The sequence below is a fragment of the Gallinula chloropus genome, assembly GCF_964237585.1.
Source record: "Gallinula chloropus genome assembly, chromosome: 8".
NCBI lineage: Eukaryota > Metazoa > Chordata > Aves > Gruiformes > Rallidae > Gallinula > Gallinula chloropus.
This window is the reverse complement of record NC_140093.1, coordinates 17772656-17793547: the sequence shown is the minus strand read 5'-3', so window position 1 is coordinate 17793547 and position 20892 is coordinate 17772656. Positions and strand designations below refer to the sequence as shown.

Sequence of the window (20892 nt, the reverse complement as noted above, 5' to 3'; positions counted from 1 at the left end):
GGAGCAAGTGGTCACCGCTGTTGAAAACTATCTCCCAGTTTTACATACTCGGATGTAGGTGTAGGAGTGTGGCTTCACCTCACACCATTTAAAAATTGTGGCCTTTGTGCCTAATGAAGAGTCAAAGCTTGGAAGCTGCAGCCAGTTAAGAATGCTACAGGAATGCTGATCTCCCTGCTCAACATTTCTGTGTTTAGCAGTAGTCACCTGAAAGAAGGGGACAAAAAAATAAAGCAAAGTTTGAAAAAGTGTTTCTTTACTGAGCAAGGCCAATCAAGCTAGCAAACGCTGTAGTTAGTGGTCTGTAACCCCCAGCAGCTGCAGGGATGAAGTCTGAATCTGGGAAAAGTGCACTTTTTTTTTTGCTCTTCAGCAAGAGCAGACACCTGAGCTGAGCACTCCGTGTCTTCTAGAGGGGTATCTCTGGTCAGAGGTTTTCATCCAGCCATTTGATATAGCTGTTTCTGGTGTGAATGCCCGCAGAGAAATCAGTAGGCCAAATGGTGAATATCATGCAGCCGTGAAAGCAGTCATCGAAGTGATCGAGCGTGACTTCCACGCCGGCGTTCTCCAGGCGCTTGGCGTACATCACCCCGTCGTCTCGCAGGACATCGTTCTCACAGGTCAGGATGTAGGTCTTCGGCTGCAGCTGCAGGATTTCATTTTCTGCCAGGAGTGGGACCGCTCGCACATCAAGCAGCGCTGGGATCTCCTGGATGATTTCAGCCTTGCCTGTGGTTTGTATCACAGGCTTGTAGTTCTTTTTGAATGATGAAGGCAGCAGAGACGTCCAGTTCAGACGTCCTCTGAAAGACAGAGCTTGGCCAACGTCAAGAGCAGTGTGGTTGTTAATCAGCAGTGAGTGAGCAATGTCGTAATTACCGTTGAAATAATCTATCCAGTAGTTGATCATGATGTAACGAGGAAGAACAGGCATATTCATGTTCTGCTGATAAGAAGGTGTATTGAAGTCAAATGCCTGAAGGACTGGATAAATTAAGGCCTGCAGTTTTGGTCTGACAGTCAAATGTTCATCTTTGCTAAGCTGTGGGAAAAATGCAGGATAGAATTTATGTTATAAAGAAAAGAAGCATTACAGTATCAACCTTGAACTTCATACAAGCAATCATCATCTGACAACTTTTAGGCCAAATTCTTCTCTTAGGCAGGTAATGTTACTCCTCTGGCTAAAATATTATCTTTTTCTTCTCTTCTAAGAATGGCCATTGGGGCAGACCTGTATCCTGTCTGATTCCACAGAAATCTGTGGTGGAAGCTTATTGAAGAAAAGAGTTTTATAAGAAGAAAAAAAAATGTGTAAAGCAGCATTTTGCTAACGCAGTTCCCAGTTTAACAGTTTGAAACTGGGGAACTTTCTGAATCAAAGGATCTATTCTTGCTTTTAACAGTTTTTCACAGCTTTTTCTTCGATGGATTTACCCAATTTTTTTTTTCAGCATCTACACACTCCTGGCATCCAGAGTATTTTCTAGCAAAGGCTCATTGTGTGCAGAAGCACCTCTCTGTGTTTGACTTGAACCTGCCATCCACATTTGATTTCAGCCTACCAATTAGAGATTTGGTACCCCCTAATTCTTTTACTGGAAGAATCAACAAACACTTGTATTGCTTTATCTTCTACACAAGACATGCAGTTCTCTCTCATATTTTGCCTGCCTCTTTTCCAGGCTTAAGTATCTTTGTGTCTTTAACTTCTCCCTGAAAGTCCCTCATCACCAACTTAAAGAGAGTTACACATCAGGGAAACAAGCTAGGATTGCTGTTTCCAAAACATAAATCCATTAAATTTATCAGTCCTCGATATTGAATTTTTAGTGTAATTATCCCTTATTAATTGTTTCACCCTAATTCAATATTGCAAGCTTGTCATGGTAATCAGTTGCCTGAACATGGTATCTGCTTTCTTATCACCAATGGTTATGGCAGTACAAAAAAAGCTAATAATATTATTTCACTCAACCATGAAAGATATTATTACTTGCCCCAGGCTGCCTTTAAAATCTTTACTAGATTAAATTCAGATTACATTTAAACTGCAGATACACAAGAGAAATTTCCTTAAAATTGTGAAATGCTACAGGAAGACAATTTCACAGAAGAAATAAGCTTCAATTGTTATAGTTTTTGTCCTTCATTTGTGTTTGAAAGAAATAAAAACATATTTTCAGAGACAAGCCTCTGAAAATAGGAATCTCAACTGATAAATTATGCATGTACCTAGTTACCTACTTAGAAAAATAAAAAATTCACCAGTGCAAGGGGTAAAAATAGTCATTTAGCTGCTTGCTCTTAAAATCTGGCCTATAAACAACCTGAAACTGTAGTAAGACATTGCAAGCTATGCGAATGATGTTGTGACTGACTCATTTTTCTTCTGTACAGTGACAAGATGCTGGCTTTCTATCATTCTTTCGGGCTGGCACATCACCTTGTGATGATGACGCAGCACAAAGAACCTGCCAACCTACATGCATCACTGAATTAGGGATCGCTGCAGTGTGATAGATGACACACACTGGCTGTTACCTGCTGACACACAGCGGCTGCCAAATTTCCACCCGCGCTATCGCCAGAAATTGCAATTCGATTTGGGTCAACTGAATACTCAGCCAGGATGTCAGGCTGCAAAAAATGCTTCGTAGCACGAAGAGCATCATGGAATTGCTCAGGGAAGCACACCTCTGGTACTAGCCTGTATCTGCAAGAGAAAAGAGGGGAGAAACAATTACTACCGTGAGTGTATCTCTCTTTCAGGATTAATAGGCACTATCAGGTATTCCTTAATGGCAAATTAAGGATAAGTTGTATGGGAAAAATATAAGGTGTGTAATACTTATGTAAGACCTAATCTTATAATTAATGCTCCAACTCTGAAAGATTAATATGAACCTACTAGATATGAATAACACCAAGATCATATAAAATTGTGCAGCGCTTCCCTAGGATTTCCTAACAGAGGATTTAATCGCACATTACAAAAATGAATGAATATTTAAAGCATCCTTGGCAAGGGAGTCATTACACTCAGCATGGTTTTGATCCAAATCTGCACCTTACCTAGTACAAAAGAGAATATTCATATATGCCTAATAAATTCTGTTGAGCCAAACATCAAAGAGTTCTGTTTCCCCAGTTTTTACCTCTGCTCAGAAGAGGATGAGCCTTGCTACACCTCTGTGCCAAGAAACAAACAACAGCCAAGGAAGGAAGGAATACCAATGTACTCCCGTGCAACAGATGCACTAATTCCTCTCCTTTGCTGAGGGGTGGAGCAGGAATATACCCATTGCACAGGTGGAGAGACTGAATGTAAGGAGCAAACAGTCTGCCCAGGAACAGGCAGCAGCTGAATCCCCTTCATGAGATTTTCTCAGTTTTGAAATCAATGTGTAGAAGTCTGTTCATATTTACTGAATAATTTGCCATCTAAGAGTTGTTAGTAGCCCTTATGGTATAAAGCTTATCTTTGTAGCTTTCCAATCAACAGATTTTTACATAGTCTCAGTAAAACTGAGCAAAAAAGCAAACCAAAATCCAGTTTTCTTGTGCAAAACATTTTCTCCTGAATCTAAGATAAAAAAAAGTTACATATGCAGAATAAATGTTAAACTTGGGTTATGCAGAAAGTGTTCAGACTCCAAATCTGACCTACTTTCAGAAAGCAATCTACTTATTGCATCAACTACAAAGGAATACAAGGGAGTCCTGTGGGAACTCCTAGCAAAACTGGGTAACAGACCATGCATGTATCATGAAAGTAAGAGGTGCAATTAAACCAATGAGAGATCTAATTAGACTTTGCTAATTGGGTACAAACGCTTTGACTGAGAGATACAATCACTAAGGAGAAGAGGTAAACCATAACTTGAAGAGGCAGAATTGTACCACCATCAATCAGAAAAGGAATAATAAGGAACTTTGCAATACTGTAATTGCTGCTCAACTGGAATAACCAACAGTTGCTTTTTCTTACTTTTCATCAGGTCTACTAATAAATAACAAGGTAGTAAAAAAGCAACCCTGTAAAGTACACTGTAATATGTATTGAGTGAATAACAGCAACTCCATATAATTAAATTGCAATTAGATCACGGAGCTTGGTACGTAATCAGCTGCAGGTGGGAAACTGGAGTACTTCTATCAAGTTATTTGGTTTGCAAAAGAAAATATTGAAGTTGACAGTAAGCATGGGAAAAGTACCTATCAGGGTGGAGTCACCTAGGTAATGTAGTTAACTAGTCAAGAGGTTTGTTTACCTTAGGATTGTTCAGTCTGTTAAAAAAGCAGCCCTGCCTCTCTGTTGTCTGGAACCCCGGCAGTCATCTGCTCTTGAGTGGAGCACAAGGCTTAAATGAGATGACTGGAACAGTGGGAGACTGAGAGAGCAGCAGGAAACTGCCAGACTCCACGGTGTATTCTGCTTAATGAGCAGGGGTAAAACGATTTCATAACTTTTATGCTGCAGACTCTTGCTCAGTATGACTTAGAAGCTGTGGTTTATAGACAGATTTGAGAGCGGTTCGGTGTGTATATATATATATAAAAACATTAAATAACATGTATTATTTTAAAATACTAAATATTATCTTAAATTATATTGTATGAATATATTTAGTAAAAAAATACCTTGTGGGAGTAGCCATTGAGGATGGGAAAAATCCCTCTTGCTACAAGGGGAGGCACAGACCTGTGTTCAGTCTTCCTTCACATTATGTATCTTACCCAAATGTGTTTGTTTTTAAAGCTGACAAGAATTTCCAGCATTGTAAGTTGGCACTAGAAGGGACCTAGACCTTAGTCGCACTCCTGATATTGCAACAGGCACTAAAATTTGCATTTTAGTATTTTCCAACTGAATTAAATCCTACTTTCATTTCCCATATTTCTGCCTTCTAAAATAATTAAAAGCCCAAATGAATTTTTGCTATCACTCCAGTTTGTTGTAACTTTAAAAGGTTAAAAACATCAGACTGGCATATGAATTGGTGTCCAAGTAAAAGACTTATGGGCAAGTTGACAACAAGGGAAAAAGCTGAAAGAATGTTGCATATCTCTAATACCTTAAAATTAATTGATCGGTTTTGGATTACTCACTCAACTGAGACAATGACAGCATTGAGAGATTCGGCCATGATTCTGCAGAGGTTGTTGTAAAGGCTTGTTCCTGGAAGGAGAGGACATGGTGTTAGGGACATACAAGTCCGTTTATGTCAACAGGTACAAAGCTGAACGTAAGCCTTCTCAGAAAATAACAATGGCACGATAGAAATATAAGCAAAGTAAATGAGATCAGCTTGCAACAGATAAAGAGCCAAACACATATTGTAGCAGAAGGAAAGTAATTCCTGCCTTGAGATGTCCTGCAGTCTAATGCTTGCTTTCCCATTGTTTCTTGGGGCTTGTCACTTCATCTACCTGTCACAATTCTCTCCGTTGGGGAAAAATTAAGGTACCCAGTGGCTAGGGGGCATTAGCATCCAGGGAGTTATTACTGTATGAGTCACTGCTTGCTGTTCATTTTGTTATAGCATGTATTGCTCAGATTCAAATGAGCTGCCTTATTAATGTCAACTGAACTACTTATTTAAGGGAGGATTAATCACAGCTATCCTATTTATCAATGGACTGATTTTCTTTAATTTTATTCCTTTCCAGTTACTTAATTGTTGGTTCCCGGTACTATAAAATATACTAAGACACTGATTGTTTTCTAAAGTATCTACCCTTAGAATTTAATATTTAGCTGTAATATTTGTGCCATTAACTTCTACATCTTGGACTTGAGGATAACACCCAGCAATGCCGAATTACAGTCATCAAACAAAGTGTAATAATTTAATAGACACTTTTTGCACAACAAGAGTCATATGCAAACTGTTACAGAGCCAAGGAGGTAGGCAGGATGGTAACAAACATCCCTCAGGCAGGGCTAAGAAAACCCATCCAAAGCACAACTCTTCTATAGCAAGAGGAGCAAAACTTTAAACTGCTATAGCACTGTAGGACAGAGAGACTGGGGTTTCCAAAGGCATGTGAAGGCCAGATTTTAAAGTTATTTAGGAACCTAAATCTCACTTAAATCACAGTCTAAGTGGCTTATCTGTAGTCCAAATGCAATGAATACTATTTCTGTTTCAGAACATTTTGGAAACCCTTATTAATATTCCTTTTCCTATAGATGAAGCCACAGAATGCTTCAGGACTGTATGGACTTCATGTTGTCATGGGAGCAATGGGGAAGGAGACAGGGGAAGACTTCAGATCTGCATCTTGGAGCAGCTGTGAGAACTGCACGCCCTTTCTCCTCCCAAGGCTTTTTTCCTCCTGTATGATGTGGAAGGATTGGTGGTCAGCTTGTCGTTGTGGATAGCTATACCTTACATAACTTACACGTCCCATTTGTGGCTTCCACGTTAATTGGAGTAAAGAGCATTTAATTGTCAAGGTAATTCCTGCTAGCGGTGGCAGTGATCCCCCAAGGGAGGTGGCCAGACCATGGGATGGGAACCGACCTCTGCCCATATCCTTCATCACGCTGCCCTTTGTGATCAGGTACACGTATGTCCCAGTGTGTGTTATTTAAGAGCCAAACACCAGCAGTGCTGTTACAGTCACTGATTCTGGTCACCAAAGATCCACACTTGCACATCACCACAGAAAACAGAACTGGCCCAATCAGCCCATCCAGGCATCTCAGGAATTTAAACAATAAGCTGTTTTTTCCTCTCAGGATGTAACAAAATTAATTTTTTTCCTCCTTTTACAGCTCATGTGCAGATAAGATAGGATTTTTGCTGAATGTGTTCATGATATCTCCCCCTCATCCTGACTTCCATCCTTAGAACTGATATTCCCGAGTAGAGACGATTACTACTGAATTCAGGTATGTTTTAGCAAAACTGTCATCCCTAGCAGGAAGAAGAGCTTTTGGCTTCTCCTGCTAGGAGAAAAGCAGATCAGAATCCTATTTAATTACTGATAGACACATACTTGCACTTGCCAAGGCCCAGCCACCTCCGTGGATGTAAACAACGCTGCGCTTGAGCTTTTCATCCCGCTTTGCAGGAGGTTCAAACACTCTGACTTCCACACCGTCAAAAACAGCATCTGTGATGTTAATGTCTTCAGAGGAGACAGACTTCAGCTTGTCAAAGGTACAAATCAAATAATTCAGGACTATCAAGTGATGGCTGAGTCTCAGATAGTGAATCAGGTGACACTAGGAAAAAAAAAGAAAAAAGGAGATTTGTTACTTCAGAGCATATCATGAGCTACTGCATTGATGTTTAATGCAACAGTCTTCAAAGGGCAGGTCCTATATAAAACGAATATAGATTCTTATAATATTCACCAGAAAATGAATGATTATCAAAGACCTTTAATGCTTTTAAAGCTGTATCAAAACAAAACCCTGTCCATGAAAGATTCTCTGTTGTCAAAATAAATCAAACCACGAGCACTACATGGATCAAGACAACTGTGAATGAGCACTCTGCTTCTTGTCTTTGAAAGACACTTCCCCAAAGAGATGAATCTCACCAGTTTCCTCCAGGATGGGACTTGAAAAGCTCTTCCAACCAGCACCAGCAGAAGGCAATACTAGACAGGCAAAGTTTCTGTGGTAGTAATGTATCAAAAATGCGAAGTATTTCTCCTGTTCCACCCCAACGCACAAGTGTTTCTGCTTCCAAATTAAACAAGTTCTCAAGGATTGAGAAGTTTGAAAACAGGAGTGGCCTTAAAGGTATATAATGTTTGTTTATTCACTTGTCCTAGATCTAACTGCTGAATTGGGAAGGATCTAAGAACCATGGCAGGTTAGGGATTCTTTTTTTCCACCCCCAGAATTAAAGCACATTACTTTTTTGGGGGTGTGTATAAAACACTACAAAAATAATGAATGACCTGATCTTGTGAATGTAAACATCAGTGGTTTGTGTAGACAAGCCTCGTGGCACCTAACAAGTATTTGGTACCCGTACCTAAAATGAAAAGTTTCAGCTGACAGTTCAAAGGGCAGGGTCTATATGAAAATGAATACAGATTCTTAGAATATTCACTAGAAAAGGAATGATTATCAAAGACTTCCAATGCTTTTAAAGCTCCATCAAAGCAAAACCCTGTCCATGAAAGAGTCTCTGTTGTTTAAATCAAACCACAAGCACTACATGGATCAAGACAACTGTGAATGAGCACTCAGGTCTTTGCCCCTTTGGCTACCCAAGGTTTTGACTGGGTTTTTTGGTGGGTTGGGTTTTTTAAAATTATTTTTAATTTTTTTTTTTTTTAAACCTTGCCCTAAATAGATTAAAACCCTGATTCTCTCAGCAAACAGTACTGGGATCCAAGGCACTCCTCCAGCCTAAACGGTGATGACCTGCTCCCCATGTGCTACCTGCAGTAAGTATTACATGCTTGTTCCTGTTTCCTAGGTTGTGCCAAATGGGTGGTAAAGTGTGAGATACAGGGCTGCAGGGACTCCTATTCCACACTGGCCCTTAAAAAGCAGTGGAGGGTCATCCCCCTTCTATCCTAGTGATAAAGGCTGACAACTGGATAATCAACTAAGCCTTTGGTAACACATCCTCAGTCAAGGCACGGGAACTGGGAAGTAAAATTATGCATAATGTACACCTCCAGGACCCACTACCATAAGGAAAACTGTCAGCTGTGACCTTTTATTTTAGGTACAGGTACCAAATTCTTGGAATAAAATGTGTGCTGTTAGGTACCACGTGGCTTGTCCACACACCCATCGCTTTGCTGGTTTAATTTTGCTGGTACCAGTAGCACGGTACAAAACTGCGAGCGTTGAGTTAAAGATGCTGACTCTTGAGGGTGAGGAGGGTCACCCAGGAACCAGGAGAACCACAGCCACGTTGGGAGGAATGGATAGTTGTAGTAGAGCTTCTATTTTCCTCTCCTTCTGGTTTCTACTGTCTGTTCACAAGGATGGTGATTTCGTTTGCTTGACCCAGGTGTCTCTACCGTATTTCTGTGGTACTGTTTTCACAGCCACTTGCTGTGCCAAGTTTCAGCTTCTCTGCCAGGAGTGTCTGCTCACAGCGAAGGAAGGGCTAACGGGGGCAAACACACCCCTCCAGAGCAAAAGCAAATTCTGAAGTATTCAGCTGTCTCCATGCCAAAGATGCTCTCTAAAGCCCCAGCTCCTTACGGGTCACTAATCCATCATCGTTAGTTTGAAGGTAAAAAAATTGATGAAATACTGGCTTTCAGTCAGGTGCTGTAGAGAAAAAGCCCTGTAGAGAAAAAGCCTCATTTTGACTGCAGACTGCTGTAGAAAAAAGCGACAAGCTTTGATATTTAAAAATAAATCTATGCCAAAACAATGGGCTGCTACGCAAGAAGGGAGGGGTGTTCACTTCCAGAACAAGAATTTACAAAAATGACTTTCTTTTCTAGCTTTAACTTGTGCTAATGTCACACTGCTGAGATAGTTTGGTGGGAACCCAAATTTTCAAATGTTTGCTGTTTTTTAGATGGAGTAGCATTTCTTTATACTGCCTGGGTTATCTCTGGGAGAACAAACATGAAGTACCCACCCATGGGATGAAATGCTGAATTCCCAAGGCTGTTTGTATCTTCCAATTTCTGATCATGCTTTTCTCCCACTGTTACTTAAAAATTCCCCCAGGAAAATCCAGCTCATGTATGAAAACGGAAGAGAAATACATCTATTAATAATACAGGAGACAATTTGTTGGGCTGCCACTGATGAAACCAGCTACAGACCTGATCCTAGGGAAGGTAACTGCTGGGAATCAGTTTTAGAAATACCACCAGGGAAAACAACATTCTTTGGAGATTTTTTTTAGCCTGGCTGTGCTGCAATAGCCATCCCATTTCAGTTTTCTCCCCTTTCAGTTTGCATTCTTTGTCAAGAGATTACCACATGTTCCCTGGAATCAGAACTGTTTTATTTTCAAGGCTAGTTAGTGTTGTTTACTGAGAAGCGTTCTGCCCTGTTCTTTAAGCCCCAGGGCACTGTGGCCATCTGCAGGTTATCACATGCTTTTTATGCCTTTCTCCCCACTCCTGTAATAGACCACTCTTTCCAAGAATCCAAAAAAAAACCAAACCCCGAAAGCCTGGAAGAGATTCTTTGTACACGAGGGCACTAAAGCAACAGTCCTAGGTTTTTTTGTCAGGCGTAAGCAGTGTTTTTGCCAAGCACTTATCAGAATCTTTGGCAGTGTATTTATCTATCCATCTATCTAATCAGCCTCTTTGGTTGTCATTTATAAAGCACCAGGATTGCACTTTCTGCTGGCAAAGAGCTTGTCCAAAGTTCTTACAATTAAACTATTGTTTTTTCTCTATAAATAAGTACTTTAAATAGATATTTAATATCTTACTACTCTGTACTCTTAACTACCAGCAGAAGATGATGTGTTTAACAGTTGGCTAACTCTCTTCTAGGACTATGTTGCCACCCAGGGGCAGACCTCCCCATCCTGTTCTCTGTCCTTCCCCGGCACCTTACTTGCAGCTTTTCACTTTGGGGAGCTTGGCTCCCTGTGACCCATGGCTGCCTTGGCAGCACTGTGATTTATGCTCACACTGTAACGCTCCCCAGTTCTCCCACAAGTCAGGCAAAGCAACCACTACAGACACAATCTCTGTCTCTTTTACCAGGACATCCCCATAACAGGGGTTTTGAGGTAGAGACAACCCAGGGACTCAGATCCTACTGAACTGTTCAAGACTGCCACCTTCCTCCTGGTAAATTCTTTGGTGAGGGGTACAGAATCACACAGAACCACCAGCTATCTATTTAAGTGATGTAGGAGAAGATTTTCAACAAGAAAAAGGAGGAGTCAGGGTTGTGACAGAAAGCAGACAGAATGAACAAAGAGCTGCTCTAGAGAGGCACCATTACTTCACCTTTATCACCAAGATCTGTCCCTAAACTGCCAGGATTCTTCTACTGGCTCCTCAACTGGTAATTCAATGAAGGAGCTCAAATTCTCACTACTGTTATGCTTACCTCCCTCATTGACTGTACTCCATTAGCTGTTTGTTCTGTATTACCAAAAAAGCCCTGTATCTATATAAAATGATATCTATATTTAAACCAAAAAAGCTCTTTTTCCTCACAGCTCTTCACCCCTAGCAGTACTTAGCACACTGCAATTCTCTGTCCTCATACGACTTCTGTAGCTGACACTGTCTGGCTTGACATCTCTGACCTTTAGCCACGAAATTACTGCAACAGGTCGCCTTCGGACAGCACAGAAAGGCAGCGTGCCTCTGAAGACAAGCCGAATGCATCAGCTGCTTCCTGTGCTGCTATCGCAGCTGGTCAGACCCAAGGTCTTGCACTGACCTTTCAGGCCTCGGCAGGATTGGGAATTAAGCAAACAGCTAAGGCTCTTCTTGCATACAGCACTACTTGGGACGAAGCCAAATCTCACTTGTGACTCAAATGAGTAACCACGCTGGAATCGGGCAACAGAACCATCTTAAGGCTACACTTCCTACCCTCAAAGATGCGGGCACTAGTGGCAATTCTGGCATCCCCTGGAAAAACATGCTTCTAGAACATCAGAGCCCAAAACACCAACTACAGTATCTGCAGTCAGCAGTGGAGATTAGCACCAAATAATCAGGAGCGCTTCCCTATTTAGCTGTGTGCAGAACAATGCTGGTTTGGGTGGATTTCAGGCAGTTTATCCTGTTTAAAAGTGAATGTCTATTTCTTTCTATTTTATAGAACCCTTTCTTGAGGCAGGTGTGTTATTTCCCAGTAAAGAATATGTATTTTTAAGGTGGTTATATAAAGACAGTCCTCAAAGACAAGTGCTCTTAGCTTTATGAATGTCTTTTGGTACTGAAAAGAAACCAAGACAACTGTTTTACACTTTGTTAACTAGATTACCTTTTAATGCAGGGTTTTGTGCATATACCTACCCACCCACGATGCCCTGCTTTCATAGTAGACAGAAGCAGGAGTTACCTGTTGCTGCTAACTGGACTGCTGCGTGGTGCAGTGTCTGCTCTGGTGCCCCTGCTGCGAGACCCACCTGTCCCAGCTCACAACCTGGTTTACCATAAACCACTCCCAAGACCATGCTCGTGCATGTGAAATCACCAACAGCGTACTCAGCTGCCTACAGCCATGATTTACATCTGTCCACATGTCACATACTCTGAGTAAAGAAGTGTAAAATGTTAGAAAAAACTTATTACTGGGTTTTTTAACCCTGGTGTCGATGCACTAGATTTTATTCCTAAAGCAAGTGGTAGAAAAGTGTGAAGGAATCACTTGTCTGATGGGGACAAATGGGAGTAGTTTTCTCCTCCATACAGCTCACACTTCTTATCTGCTGGCACCTCTGACAAGACATTTGTCCTTCCAAACCTCTGGTAACAGCTGTCCAAGTTCCAAAAAACCCTTTTTCCTTTGCCACACACCAGAATAGTGAGTATCTTGACAGTGATGTTCAGAAATAACTGATTTCTAAGAGCGTATTTAAATAAACATAAGGTTCTGTCTCTACTTCAGTAAGGGAGACCGGTTAGAGGAAGAAATTAAAAATGCCTGTATCAATCCTGCTGTAAACAGCAGAATTATGAAATGTTGATTTAGACACTTCTTGATGGATGTGATGTAAAACAGTAACAAAGGTTTAACCTATGGCTCAATCCCGTAATTAATTTTATGTGTTTGTCCGAATTTCCATGAAGCTGAGTTCTGAAACACCTGTATGCCTATGCACTTATAGAGTTTTTAATATCTGAACCAAAATTGTGTTTTCTGGAAAAAAAAAAATGTCACCATGTCCCAGTCTGAGACAGATGAACAGGAGAAATTACTCTTCCTTCTCAGTTAAGCTCCCACACATCAATTAATTAATGCTATTGGAGTCTAAGGCTCTCTGTTTTCATTCTGGGGCAGCACAGGCCATGACAAAGGATGCAAGAGCAAGGCTCTGGAAACCCAGCTCAGTTTCCAGCTCCTCCACTGGAATTTTTGTGACCTCAGATAAGGCACTCCATCTCTTCCTAGCTCTGTTCCCACCAATTTAAGATTATTATGGGGGGGACACGACACCAATAGTGTTATTGTGTGTACTGAAACCTACTCACAGCACTGCCCTATATGTATTATGCATTTTCTTTTAACTATATGATTATACTTGACTGTGTGTTGGAGTGTCTCACACTGAGCCAGGACACTGAGCCAGGACACTGAGTCAGTACCAAGCCTGTAAAAAAATTTGCAGCTGACTGAGACAAAACGCCATAAGGAAATAAACCTTGTCATTAGAACACTGAAAGGCAGTGACAGTCTTACGTTTTATTGCCAGCAATTGTTAATGCACTGAAAAAACAAACACATTATCCCCAACTAGAAATTATGTCAGTTTTCACAAACCTATTCCAAAATAAGCAAAAGGCACTGGATTGTGTTTGAAGCACATGAAGCCTCATTCATGCTCCTGAAAAAAGGATTGCAGTACACTTAAGAGATTTTAAAATCAGAAATGCACTGCTGCCTGCTATCAAACCTACAAAGGAAAGTAGTAAGTAGGAAGCTGAAAATACATTCAGAAGTGGGTGAAAGTTCAATGGTCACATTTAGAAAACAGTTAAACCATTTGGTCTTGCAATAGCTGGTACAGGAAGAAAGGAGATGCTGAGCTCTACAAAAGGACACACACTTCATTTTATGTACACACACAAAAGCTGTCTAACAAAGTAAATATGCTTAACTTTTACAGTCCTAGCTTCAGTTGACACAGTTCCTTCTTAATGGCAGACACTTGTTCCTGACTTTGTGCTGTCTCTCAGCATTGGTAAGATTTCTGAACACTTGGAAAATGTTTTCTCTTTGGGTCTGCAAAGGAACGGCCCAAGGCTTCCCCACTGTGTGATTCAGGGCACCTCTAATGCCTCACTTTGTTAAGCTTCTGTGTAGAACCCTTACTCCTTCCTTGGGTTGTAAGCTATGGTACAGGAACTGTTTCTTGTTTAGTTATTTTTCTCACTGCAGAAGTTCTTATTTCTAAGGCCAGAGATGTAAACAACTAAGAAATTACTGCTTCTCCCTAAGAGAGATATGCTCACCCCAGAGAGTGGGGACAGATGTGGGTGCCTCAGTGCTGCCTGCCAGCTTGTCCAGCTGCCACCTGGGCAGACTCTGTCCTGCCAGCTCCTTTTGGGATTGCAACACATCTAAAATATCCCAAGAAAAGCCCTTTAGCCTCTAAGCTGAAGAATTCATCTGACTATGCCCCACATACCACATACACAGGCTGGATGTGTACAGGAGCCAATAGCAATATACACATATATAGCCACAGTCATATGATTTTCTAAAGATAGGTCTCCTTCAGTGAGAGGTTATGGCCTTGATTCAGGTGTTCCTGCTGAACTGTTTGTGGGCAGCATGCCGTGGGGCATCGTGGCCCGTCTGCCCTTATCAGTGCATATGGGCAGACTGAGTGCTTGCTGTTTGGTTACTGGAGTGCACTTGGAGCAAGGGAACAGCAAACCATAGATTTTCCTGGAGCATGAAGCTATTGTAGGTGATGCCTGCATAATTCTCATAGCAGACACAGGGGATGGCATGCAAGCAAACAGGTTTTATCCTTTCATCTCAGAGATATGCTTCAATTGAGTGATACATTTGGACCATGAGAAGATGCCCCAGCAGCTCAGACGAGTGGTCTATCTCAGACCGTCTCCAACAGCAACAACCAGAGGAGCTATTCAGGCAGAACACAGAAGCATGGACACCATGTGGTCCACTCTCCTCATGCCTCCCAGCATCCACAATTAGTGTATTAGGTACACAGAAAGTACACCGATGTTCTCATCCACTCAGAGTGCAGCTTTCTGTACGTCAGAACAAACTTAGTAAACTGAAATGCTGAAATGCTATACCTCATCAGTCCTTGTAAAGATCAGACCATTCTAGAAGAAAGCAGAGTTCACAGCTGAAGCTGTTACCAGAAAAGTTTGTGATCTCTCATCTGCCTCAAGTCAGCATAGAAACAACAGCAGAAAATGACTGACATGTCACGATGTGACATACCTGTGTCCTGTGAGATGGATCAGGACTTCTTTAGCAATACAATTCCAGAGCAAGGTGTTTTCATGTTTAAAAGACCTCCCTACGCCTTTGACCCCCAATGTATCAGCATGAAAACCACTGATAGTGTTACTTATTTTTTGACCAAAAGCCTGCAAGCTGGAAGCCCGACCTGACCGCGTGGGGCCGGACCCGCGGCACCGGACTCGAGGGGCAGCTGGCCTCCAGCCTTACTCCCATCACATGCCCGGTTTACTGACCGGGACGACAGCAGGAGCAGCCGGGGCGGCCCTGCCCGCAGCTGCCTGCTGCCCTCACCGCGACAGGCAGAGCCACGCGTCTCATCCTCGCTCCGTCCCTCCTCCCGGTACGGCGGGGACCGGCCCCGGCTCCCAACCGCCGCCGATGCGGATGTCAGCGATGCTGCCGACTCCCCCCCACGCCCTCTCTCGCCCCTCCCCGGGCTCTAACCACAAAACGCTGCCTGCGGGGCGGATGTCCCGGTCCACCTCGGCCCCCGGGCTACGGGGGGAACGTCTCGCCTCCGGCACCGCGGCGGGGCCGAGATGTGTCCGTCCGCCTCTCCAGGGCCGGGGCCGTCACGCCGGCGGGGCCGGGCGCCGCCTTACCGTCTGCTGCACTGCCCGGAAGGTGGCATCCAGCAGCATCAGCTTCCAGGGGTCCGACACGGTGCCGGGCAGCGGCAGGTACACGTAGTAGGCGGACAGGGCGGCCAGCGCCATCAGTAGCACCCAGGCGGCCCGCATCGCGATCGCCGCCCCCCGCAGTGCGCGGGGCCGCCTCGCCGCGGCTCCCGACCGGGGCCTTCAGCCTCCTCAGGACCGGCCTCCCTCGGAGGAAGTCCCGGCGTTTCCGTCCGCGCCAGCTGCGTGCCAGCACCGGGTAGCGGCCGCCTTATCTGCGCCTCGCCTCCGCGCCCGCGCAGCGCCGCCCCGCCCGGCGCGGGGCCCGCCCGCCCGCCGGGGAGGCCGCACCGCGGAGCTGCAGCCGGCCGTTCCTCTCGGCCCGGGACGCCTCGTCGCTGGGGCTCTGAGGGGAGCAGCGGCCGGGGATCGGCCTCCCCGGTGCGGTCGCGGGTCCCTCGGAGGAAGAGACTCGCCTCGCCGAGCCACGCGAGGCCGCCTTGCTTGCGGCCGTGGGCTGGCGGAGCCCCGCCATGGTGCGCCGGGCCACCAAAGGCCACCCGGGTCTGCGGTGCCTCTGCCGCCCCGTACCCGCGCCCAGGCCCGCATCTGTGCCCCGTGGGGCCACCACCCGTGGGCAGACCCCGCCGGTTCTCACTCCCGGGGGCGGCAACGGCAGAAAACTTACATGGTGGCCTCTTCTCGCTGGCAGGGAACGGGAACATCAGAGTCCCAGCAGAGTTCGCCCTTCTACCCCCAGCCCTTAAGACTGTGGAGAGGAGATGAAGGCTGTGAACGGGATCAGCTCCCGTGGAACTGGGATCCTCCGGGATCCAGCGTGCTTCTGGGAGGAACTTGGGGATGCAGTCACGTTGGCTGAAGAAACTCTGCTGTTTCCCAGTTAGCATCACAAAATAATTCCAGGAGGGCATTGGTTTTTTTTGAAGCAAGTTTATTTTCTAATTTTATTTTGGAGTGGGGGTTTGTGGAGTTTCTTTACCCCAGGTCAGTAACAAATTTTGACTTAAGGCAGCAACATTTCTTGTACCCAAGAGAAGAAAAGTCTTTTTCATCCCCAACATACAGGAAATAAAACGACTGTAGAGATTGGCCTTGACACAAATGACTCTTTAAAACCAAGTCATAGGGCTATCTTCAGTAAATTAAAATATTTAAACAGTCACATTAACATGCCTTATGAATCTAATGCTGAAAAGGGAATGAGTACTAATTTTAACAATAACATGGCTTTTAAAAATGAATTAATAATACCAAAAAGTCACATAGAAGTATAAATAGAGTCCTGGAAAGGACAAGTTTCCTTTAAAAACTGACATGAAAAGGTAATAAAAGAAAAATATGTTTCTAAGAAGTAAAAGGTCAGCTTTAAAGCCAGCTTTACTGGAACTGAAGTCAAACCTTGCTGATGCTAAAGGTTGCAGAAGAAAGTTTCGGCAATTTGTGAGGAAATAAGACACTCAAGCATCTTTAACCTTTTTTTCATAACAGCAGCAGATGGAATTTCTCTAATTTTCCGAGGCAGCTGTGAGTATCTGATGGACGTGAAAGGGCTGTGGGGAAACAAGCGTTGTGAGAAAGCAGCAGAAGGTGAGATTCCTCTGGTCTCAATCTTTGTACACCCAGTCATTTCTTCTTGTATTATTTTGTGCTCACACCTTGTCTGTGACCTCATGCCCTGCTCCCTGCATCCCTCGCTTTGCATGCTCCCACTTCTTGGCACTGCCAAGCATCCGCCCCTGAACTCCACACCCAGATCCTTGAGTGCAATAATTTGTACCTGTCTCCTTCAACATAAACCAGTGCTCCCAAAGCTCTAGCAAATCCAGGTCTAGTTCCACTACTTATTTCTAGTCTCATCTACGTATTTCTTGAAACAAGAGATAAGAAGGCTGGCTGGATTTTTTTTGTTCCTGAGGTTTCTCATGCTCTCACTGACCCCCATGTACATCTTGTGCTTCATCTCCCCCAGCTTCCTCACATTCTGGAAACCCTTGCTCTGGCTAAACTGAATCAATAGCTCTTTGAGGACTTTTTTTCCAGGTGCGCATAAAAGAGTCTGTTGGTTGAAAAAAATCCCAAATGCCCTTTTGCCTTGAGAAAGATTCCCTTCTTTTAAAACAAACCAACAAATTCGATAAATCAAAACCTCAAATGCAAGATATCTAGGGCACAAGTGGTCTGTGTGCAAACTCACACCCTGAAGCCAAGAAATGGTTGTTAGACAGCCAAGGTCTAGAGCCAACAAGGGCCCCAAGGTCGTCTTCAGGCCTCTTGACTTTCCACCAGCTTTTCTCATGTGGCCTCATCATCTTTTCCCACAAGGAATGAGATCTCTGCTCTCAGGAAGATGATGTGACAGGATTCATTTAATGATTGTTATCTCCTGGGTGTTACTGCATAGGAAAACTACTAATTAAAGAAGAGTTACACTCCTGGGGTACTGATGTCTAGATAACTGGAAGGAACAGCAAGTTTTAACTGCGTGTTACATTTTTACACAACAAAAAAATCAGGTGTTTCTATTTCAGAGCCCCTTTATAAAGTCCACACTTGGATTTTTAAATGTCAGGCATATAACCAATAGCAATTACTTTTGTAATCAGTCCTGATCTAAACTTTACTGAGAATAAATGCACTTGATTAAAAAAAATCTTAGCTGCTTTTCTTAAGTGATTACTACCTAAAATTTCTCTTAAGTTCTGCCAGTCCCAGGAAGGATACCTTAAGGGGGTTCATCAGAATAATGCTGTGTGAGATTGCAGTTCTGGATTTTCAAGAATATTCAAAAAATGGCTCATGGCCAAGCTATTCTCCATATCCATAGTCAGCCCATATTTATGCACTGAATATTTAGGTATCACTAATATTATTGTAAACCTTTGGCTGAGAAGTGACACATACATCACCTGTGAATCCTCAGCCCTGATATAGTTCTGTCTTTGCAGGCATGTTTTTTTATAGCTGATTTGAGGATCTAGAGGTTAAGCACGAATTAGAAATGAATGTACAATCACCCAGTATCTTTTCCAGAAACCATACTGCAAAACTTGTGTAAAACCTAAGAGAAACCTCAGGGTGTGAGGGAACTGAAGCCCTGAAAAGGACTTCTTAAGAGTGCAAAGAAAGAAGCAAACAGGGAAAAAGCCAGTGAAGGTTATTCTGGCCTGGAACATCACCTGGAAGGTGATGGTCAAAACTGGTACTTCAGGGGGACAAAAGGACCCAGGTTTGGCTGTTTTGACTGAAAGTCATTGTGACAATTATTCTTTATCAAATACAGTAATTGTAGGACTGTGGGGTAATTGGCTGAGTCAAGTAATGACCTTAGTTTCCAGGCTTTCTGAAATCCCTTCCTCAAGAAAATAATCCTAATTTACGTGTCAAAATTTCACCTAAACAGCACCTCCTATCATCTTTTTCCTATTCCGTTTTTCTTCCAAATCACGAAGTCCACGGGCTCTCCTTGGCACTAATGGCTGCTGCATCAGTCACGAAGGTACCTGAACTAATAGTAACATCCAAGCACTCAACCTGGCACGCAATAACTTAGTGTAGTAACGGAAAAGCCTGTAAAGATACATCTCATTCTTTGTACGCTGATGCAGCAAGCCAGGCGTCAGTGACGCTGAGCCCGTACGAAGCAATTCCCTTCTGCACCAGGGAGTGTTGGCGCTGGAGGAAATGACAGCAAAGCTTTTGGCATGACGGGTTTGTTTCGGAGCGGGGACTTTCACCTTGGCCAGCGCCGTTTTCTCCCGCCAGCTGCTTGCCCTGGCTCCCCACAACCCGGTTATTCTGAATGCACAGGCACACGAGTACCCTCGGCACGGCAGAGCCGGCTCAGCTATTCACAGCATTGGCCGCGCTATGTCTCGCCGCTGTTGCGCGGTGCCCCAAGGCGGCCTGAAGGGCAGCTGTGCCCGCGGTATGACGCGCTGGATCGGGACACGGTGAGGGGAGCGGCGGGAAGGATCCCGGCGGGCCAAGGAAAGGCGAGCCGCGCGTCTCCGCCGAGGGACGAGCCCCTCCCGCACAGGCTACGATCTCCGTACGGCCACGGGGCTGCCGGTTAAAGCGCCCCCGCGTCTAGCGGCGTGAGGCCTGGCCCGGCACAGGGTCCAGCGGCACCTCAAGCCGCGGGTACCGGTGCCCACTCCCGCCCGCCACCACCGCCGCCACTCCATCCGGGCCTCTCAGCCGCGGCCGTTGGAAGCGTTCGAAACGCTCCAGCAGCCAATCAGCGAAGAACACCCAACCACCATTCACCGACCTACTCTGCGGTACCGCCGAAGGCGTGTTCGTTTGTCCAGGAAACTCCCCGCCGCCAATGGGAAACCTCCCAGCTGTGAACGGCTGGCGCGGCGTCCAATCAGAGAGGGGCAAGGTGGAAGCGCTGTCCAAAAAGGGGAGGGGAGGAGGGTGAGACATACCGGAGAGGTGTCGAATGAGGTGGCAGCTTACAGATGGGCGGCGGGGCTGCCAGCCAATGCGCGGCGCGCTTCGTGCGGTGGCTCGCTTTTTGAATTGGTGCTGGCGGCGGCTCATGGTGGTGGTTGTTTCTGTCGGTCGTGGCAGGTGGCATTAGCGGTGAGGGGCGGGCGAGCTGGTCGGTCCTGGGCGCCGGCAGCGGGCGGGTGTGCGGGGCGCGGCGCGTCTGGGACAGGCCGGGACCGGGACCGGGAGAGCCTGAGCCTGAGCAAGACTGCGGTGGGTGCAAGTGGCCTGGGGCGGGGCCGGCTGGGTGGGCCGGGGGTTGTGTCTGGGGTACCTGGGCCGCTGCTCGGGGTAGCCCCGCGGCTGAGCACCACTCTGGGCTCTCCTTAGGCCGCTGGCGGTCTCGCCTGGGCAGGGCGGGGCGCAGGCCCGCTGGCACCTGCTAGCTGCTGCTGCTGTGAGGGGAGCCGGAGGTACCTAACCTGGCCGCCTCCCCACACGGCCGCTGCGGGCGGTTCCTCGGGAGGGAAGCGTGTGCCGTGGGGGACGTTTTAACGTTGTCTCCTCGCTCTGAAGGCGTCTGTTTTGTGTGTGGGTGTTCCGTGGCCCTCAGGCTTTCAGCGAGCTGTTCGGGGGTCGCTTGTAAGTGCAGTGCTTTTAAAAACGTGCCCAGAGTGGAACCCAATGTATGAACTGGATAAGCCACAACAAAAA

At 45.0% G+C, this 20892-nt stretch overlaps 1 protein-coding gene across 1 annotated transcript; it reads right to left on the bottom strand.

Annotated features, from left to right (window-relative positions):
- Window positions 1–235: 235 nt before the first annotated feature.
- On the bottom strand, window positions 236–15846 carry NCEH1 (neutral cholesterol ester hydrolase 1; the record flags this gene model as incomplete). The annotated part of the gene is made up of 5 exons (XM_084267359.1): window positions 236–1045; window positions 2548–2719; window positions 5116–5185; window positions 7012–7240; window positions 15709–15846. 5 exons carry the CDS (start codon window positions 15844–15846, stop codon window positions 428–430), a joined length of 1227 nt encoding a protein of 408 aa, XP_084123485.1. The 3' UTR covers window positions 236–427.
- Window positions 15847–20892: the final 5046 nt, after the last annotated feature.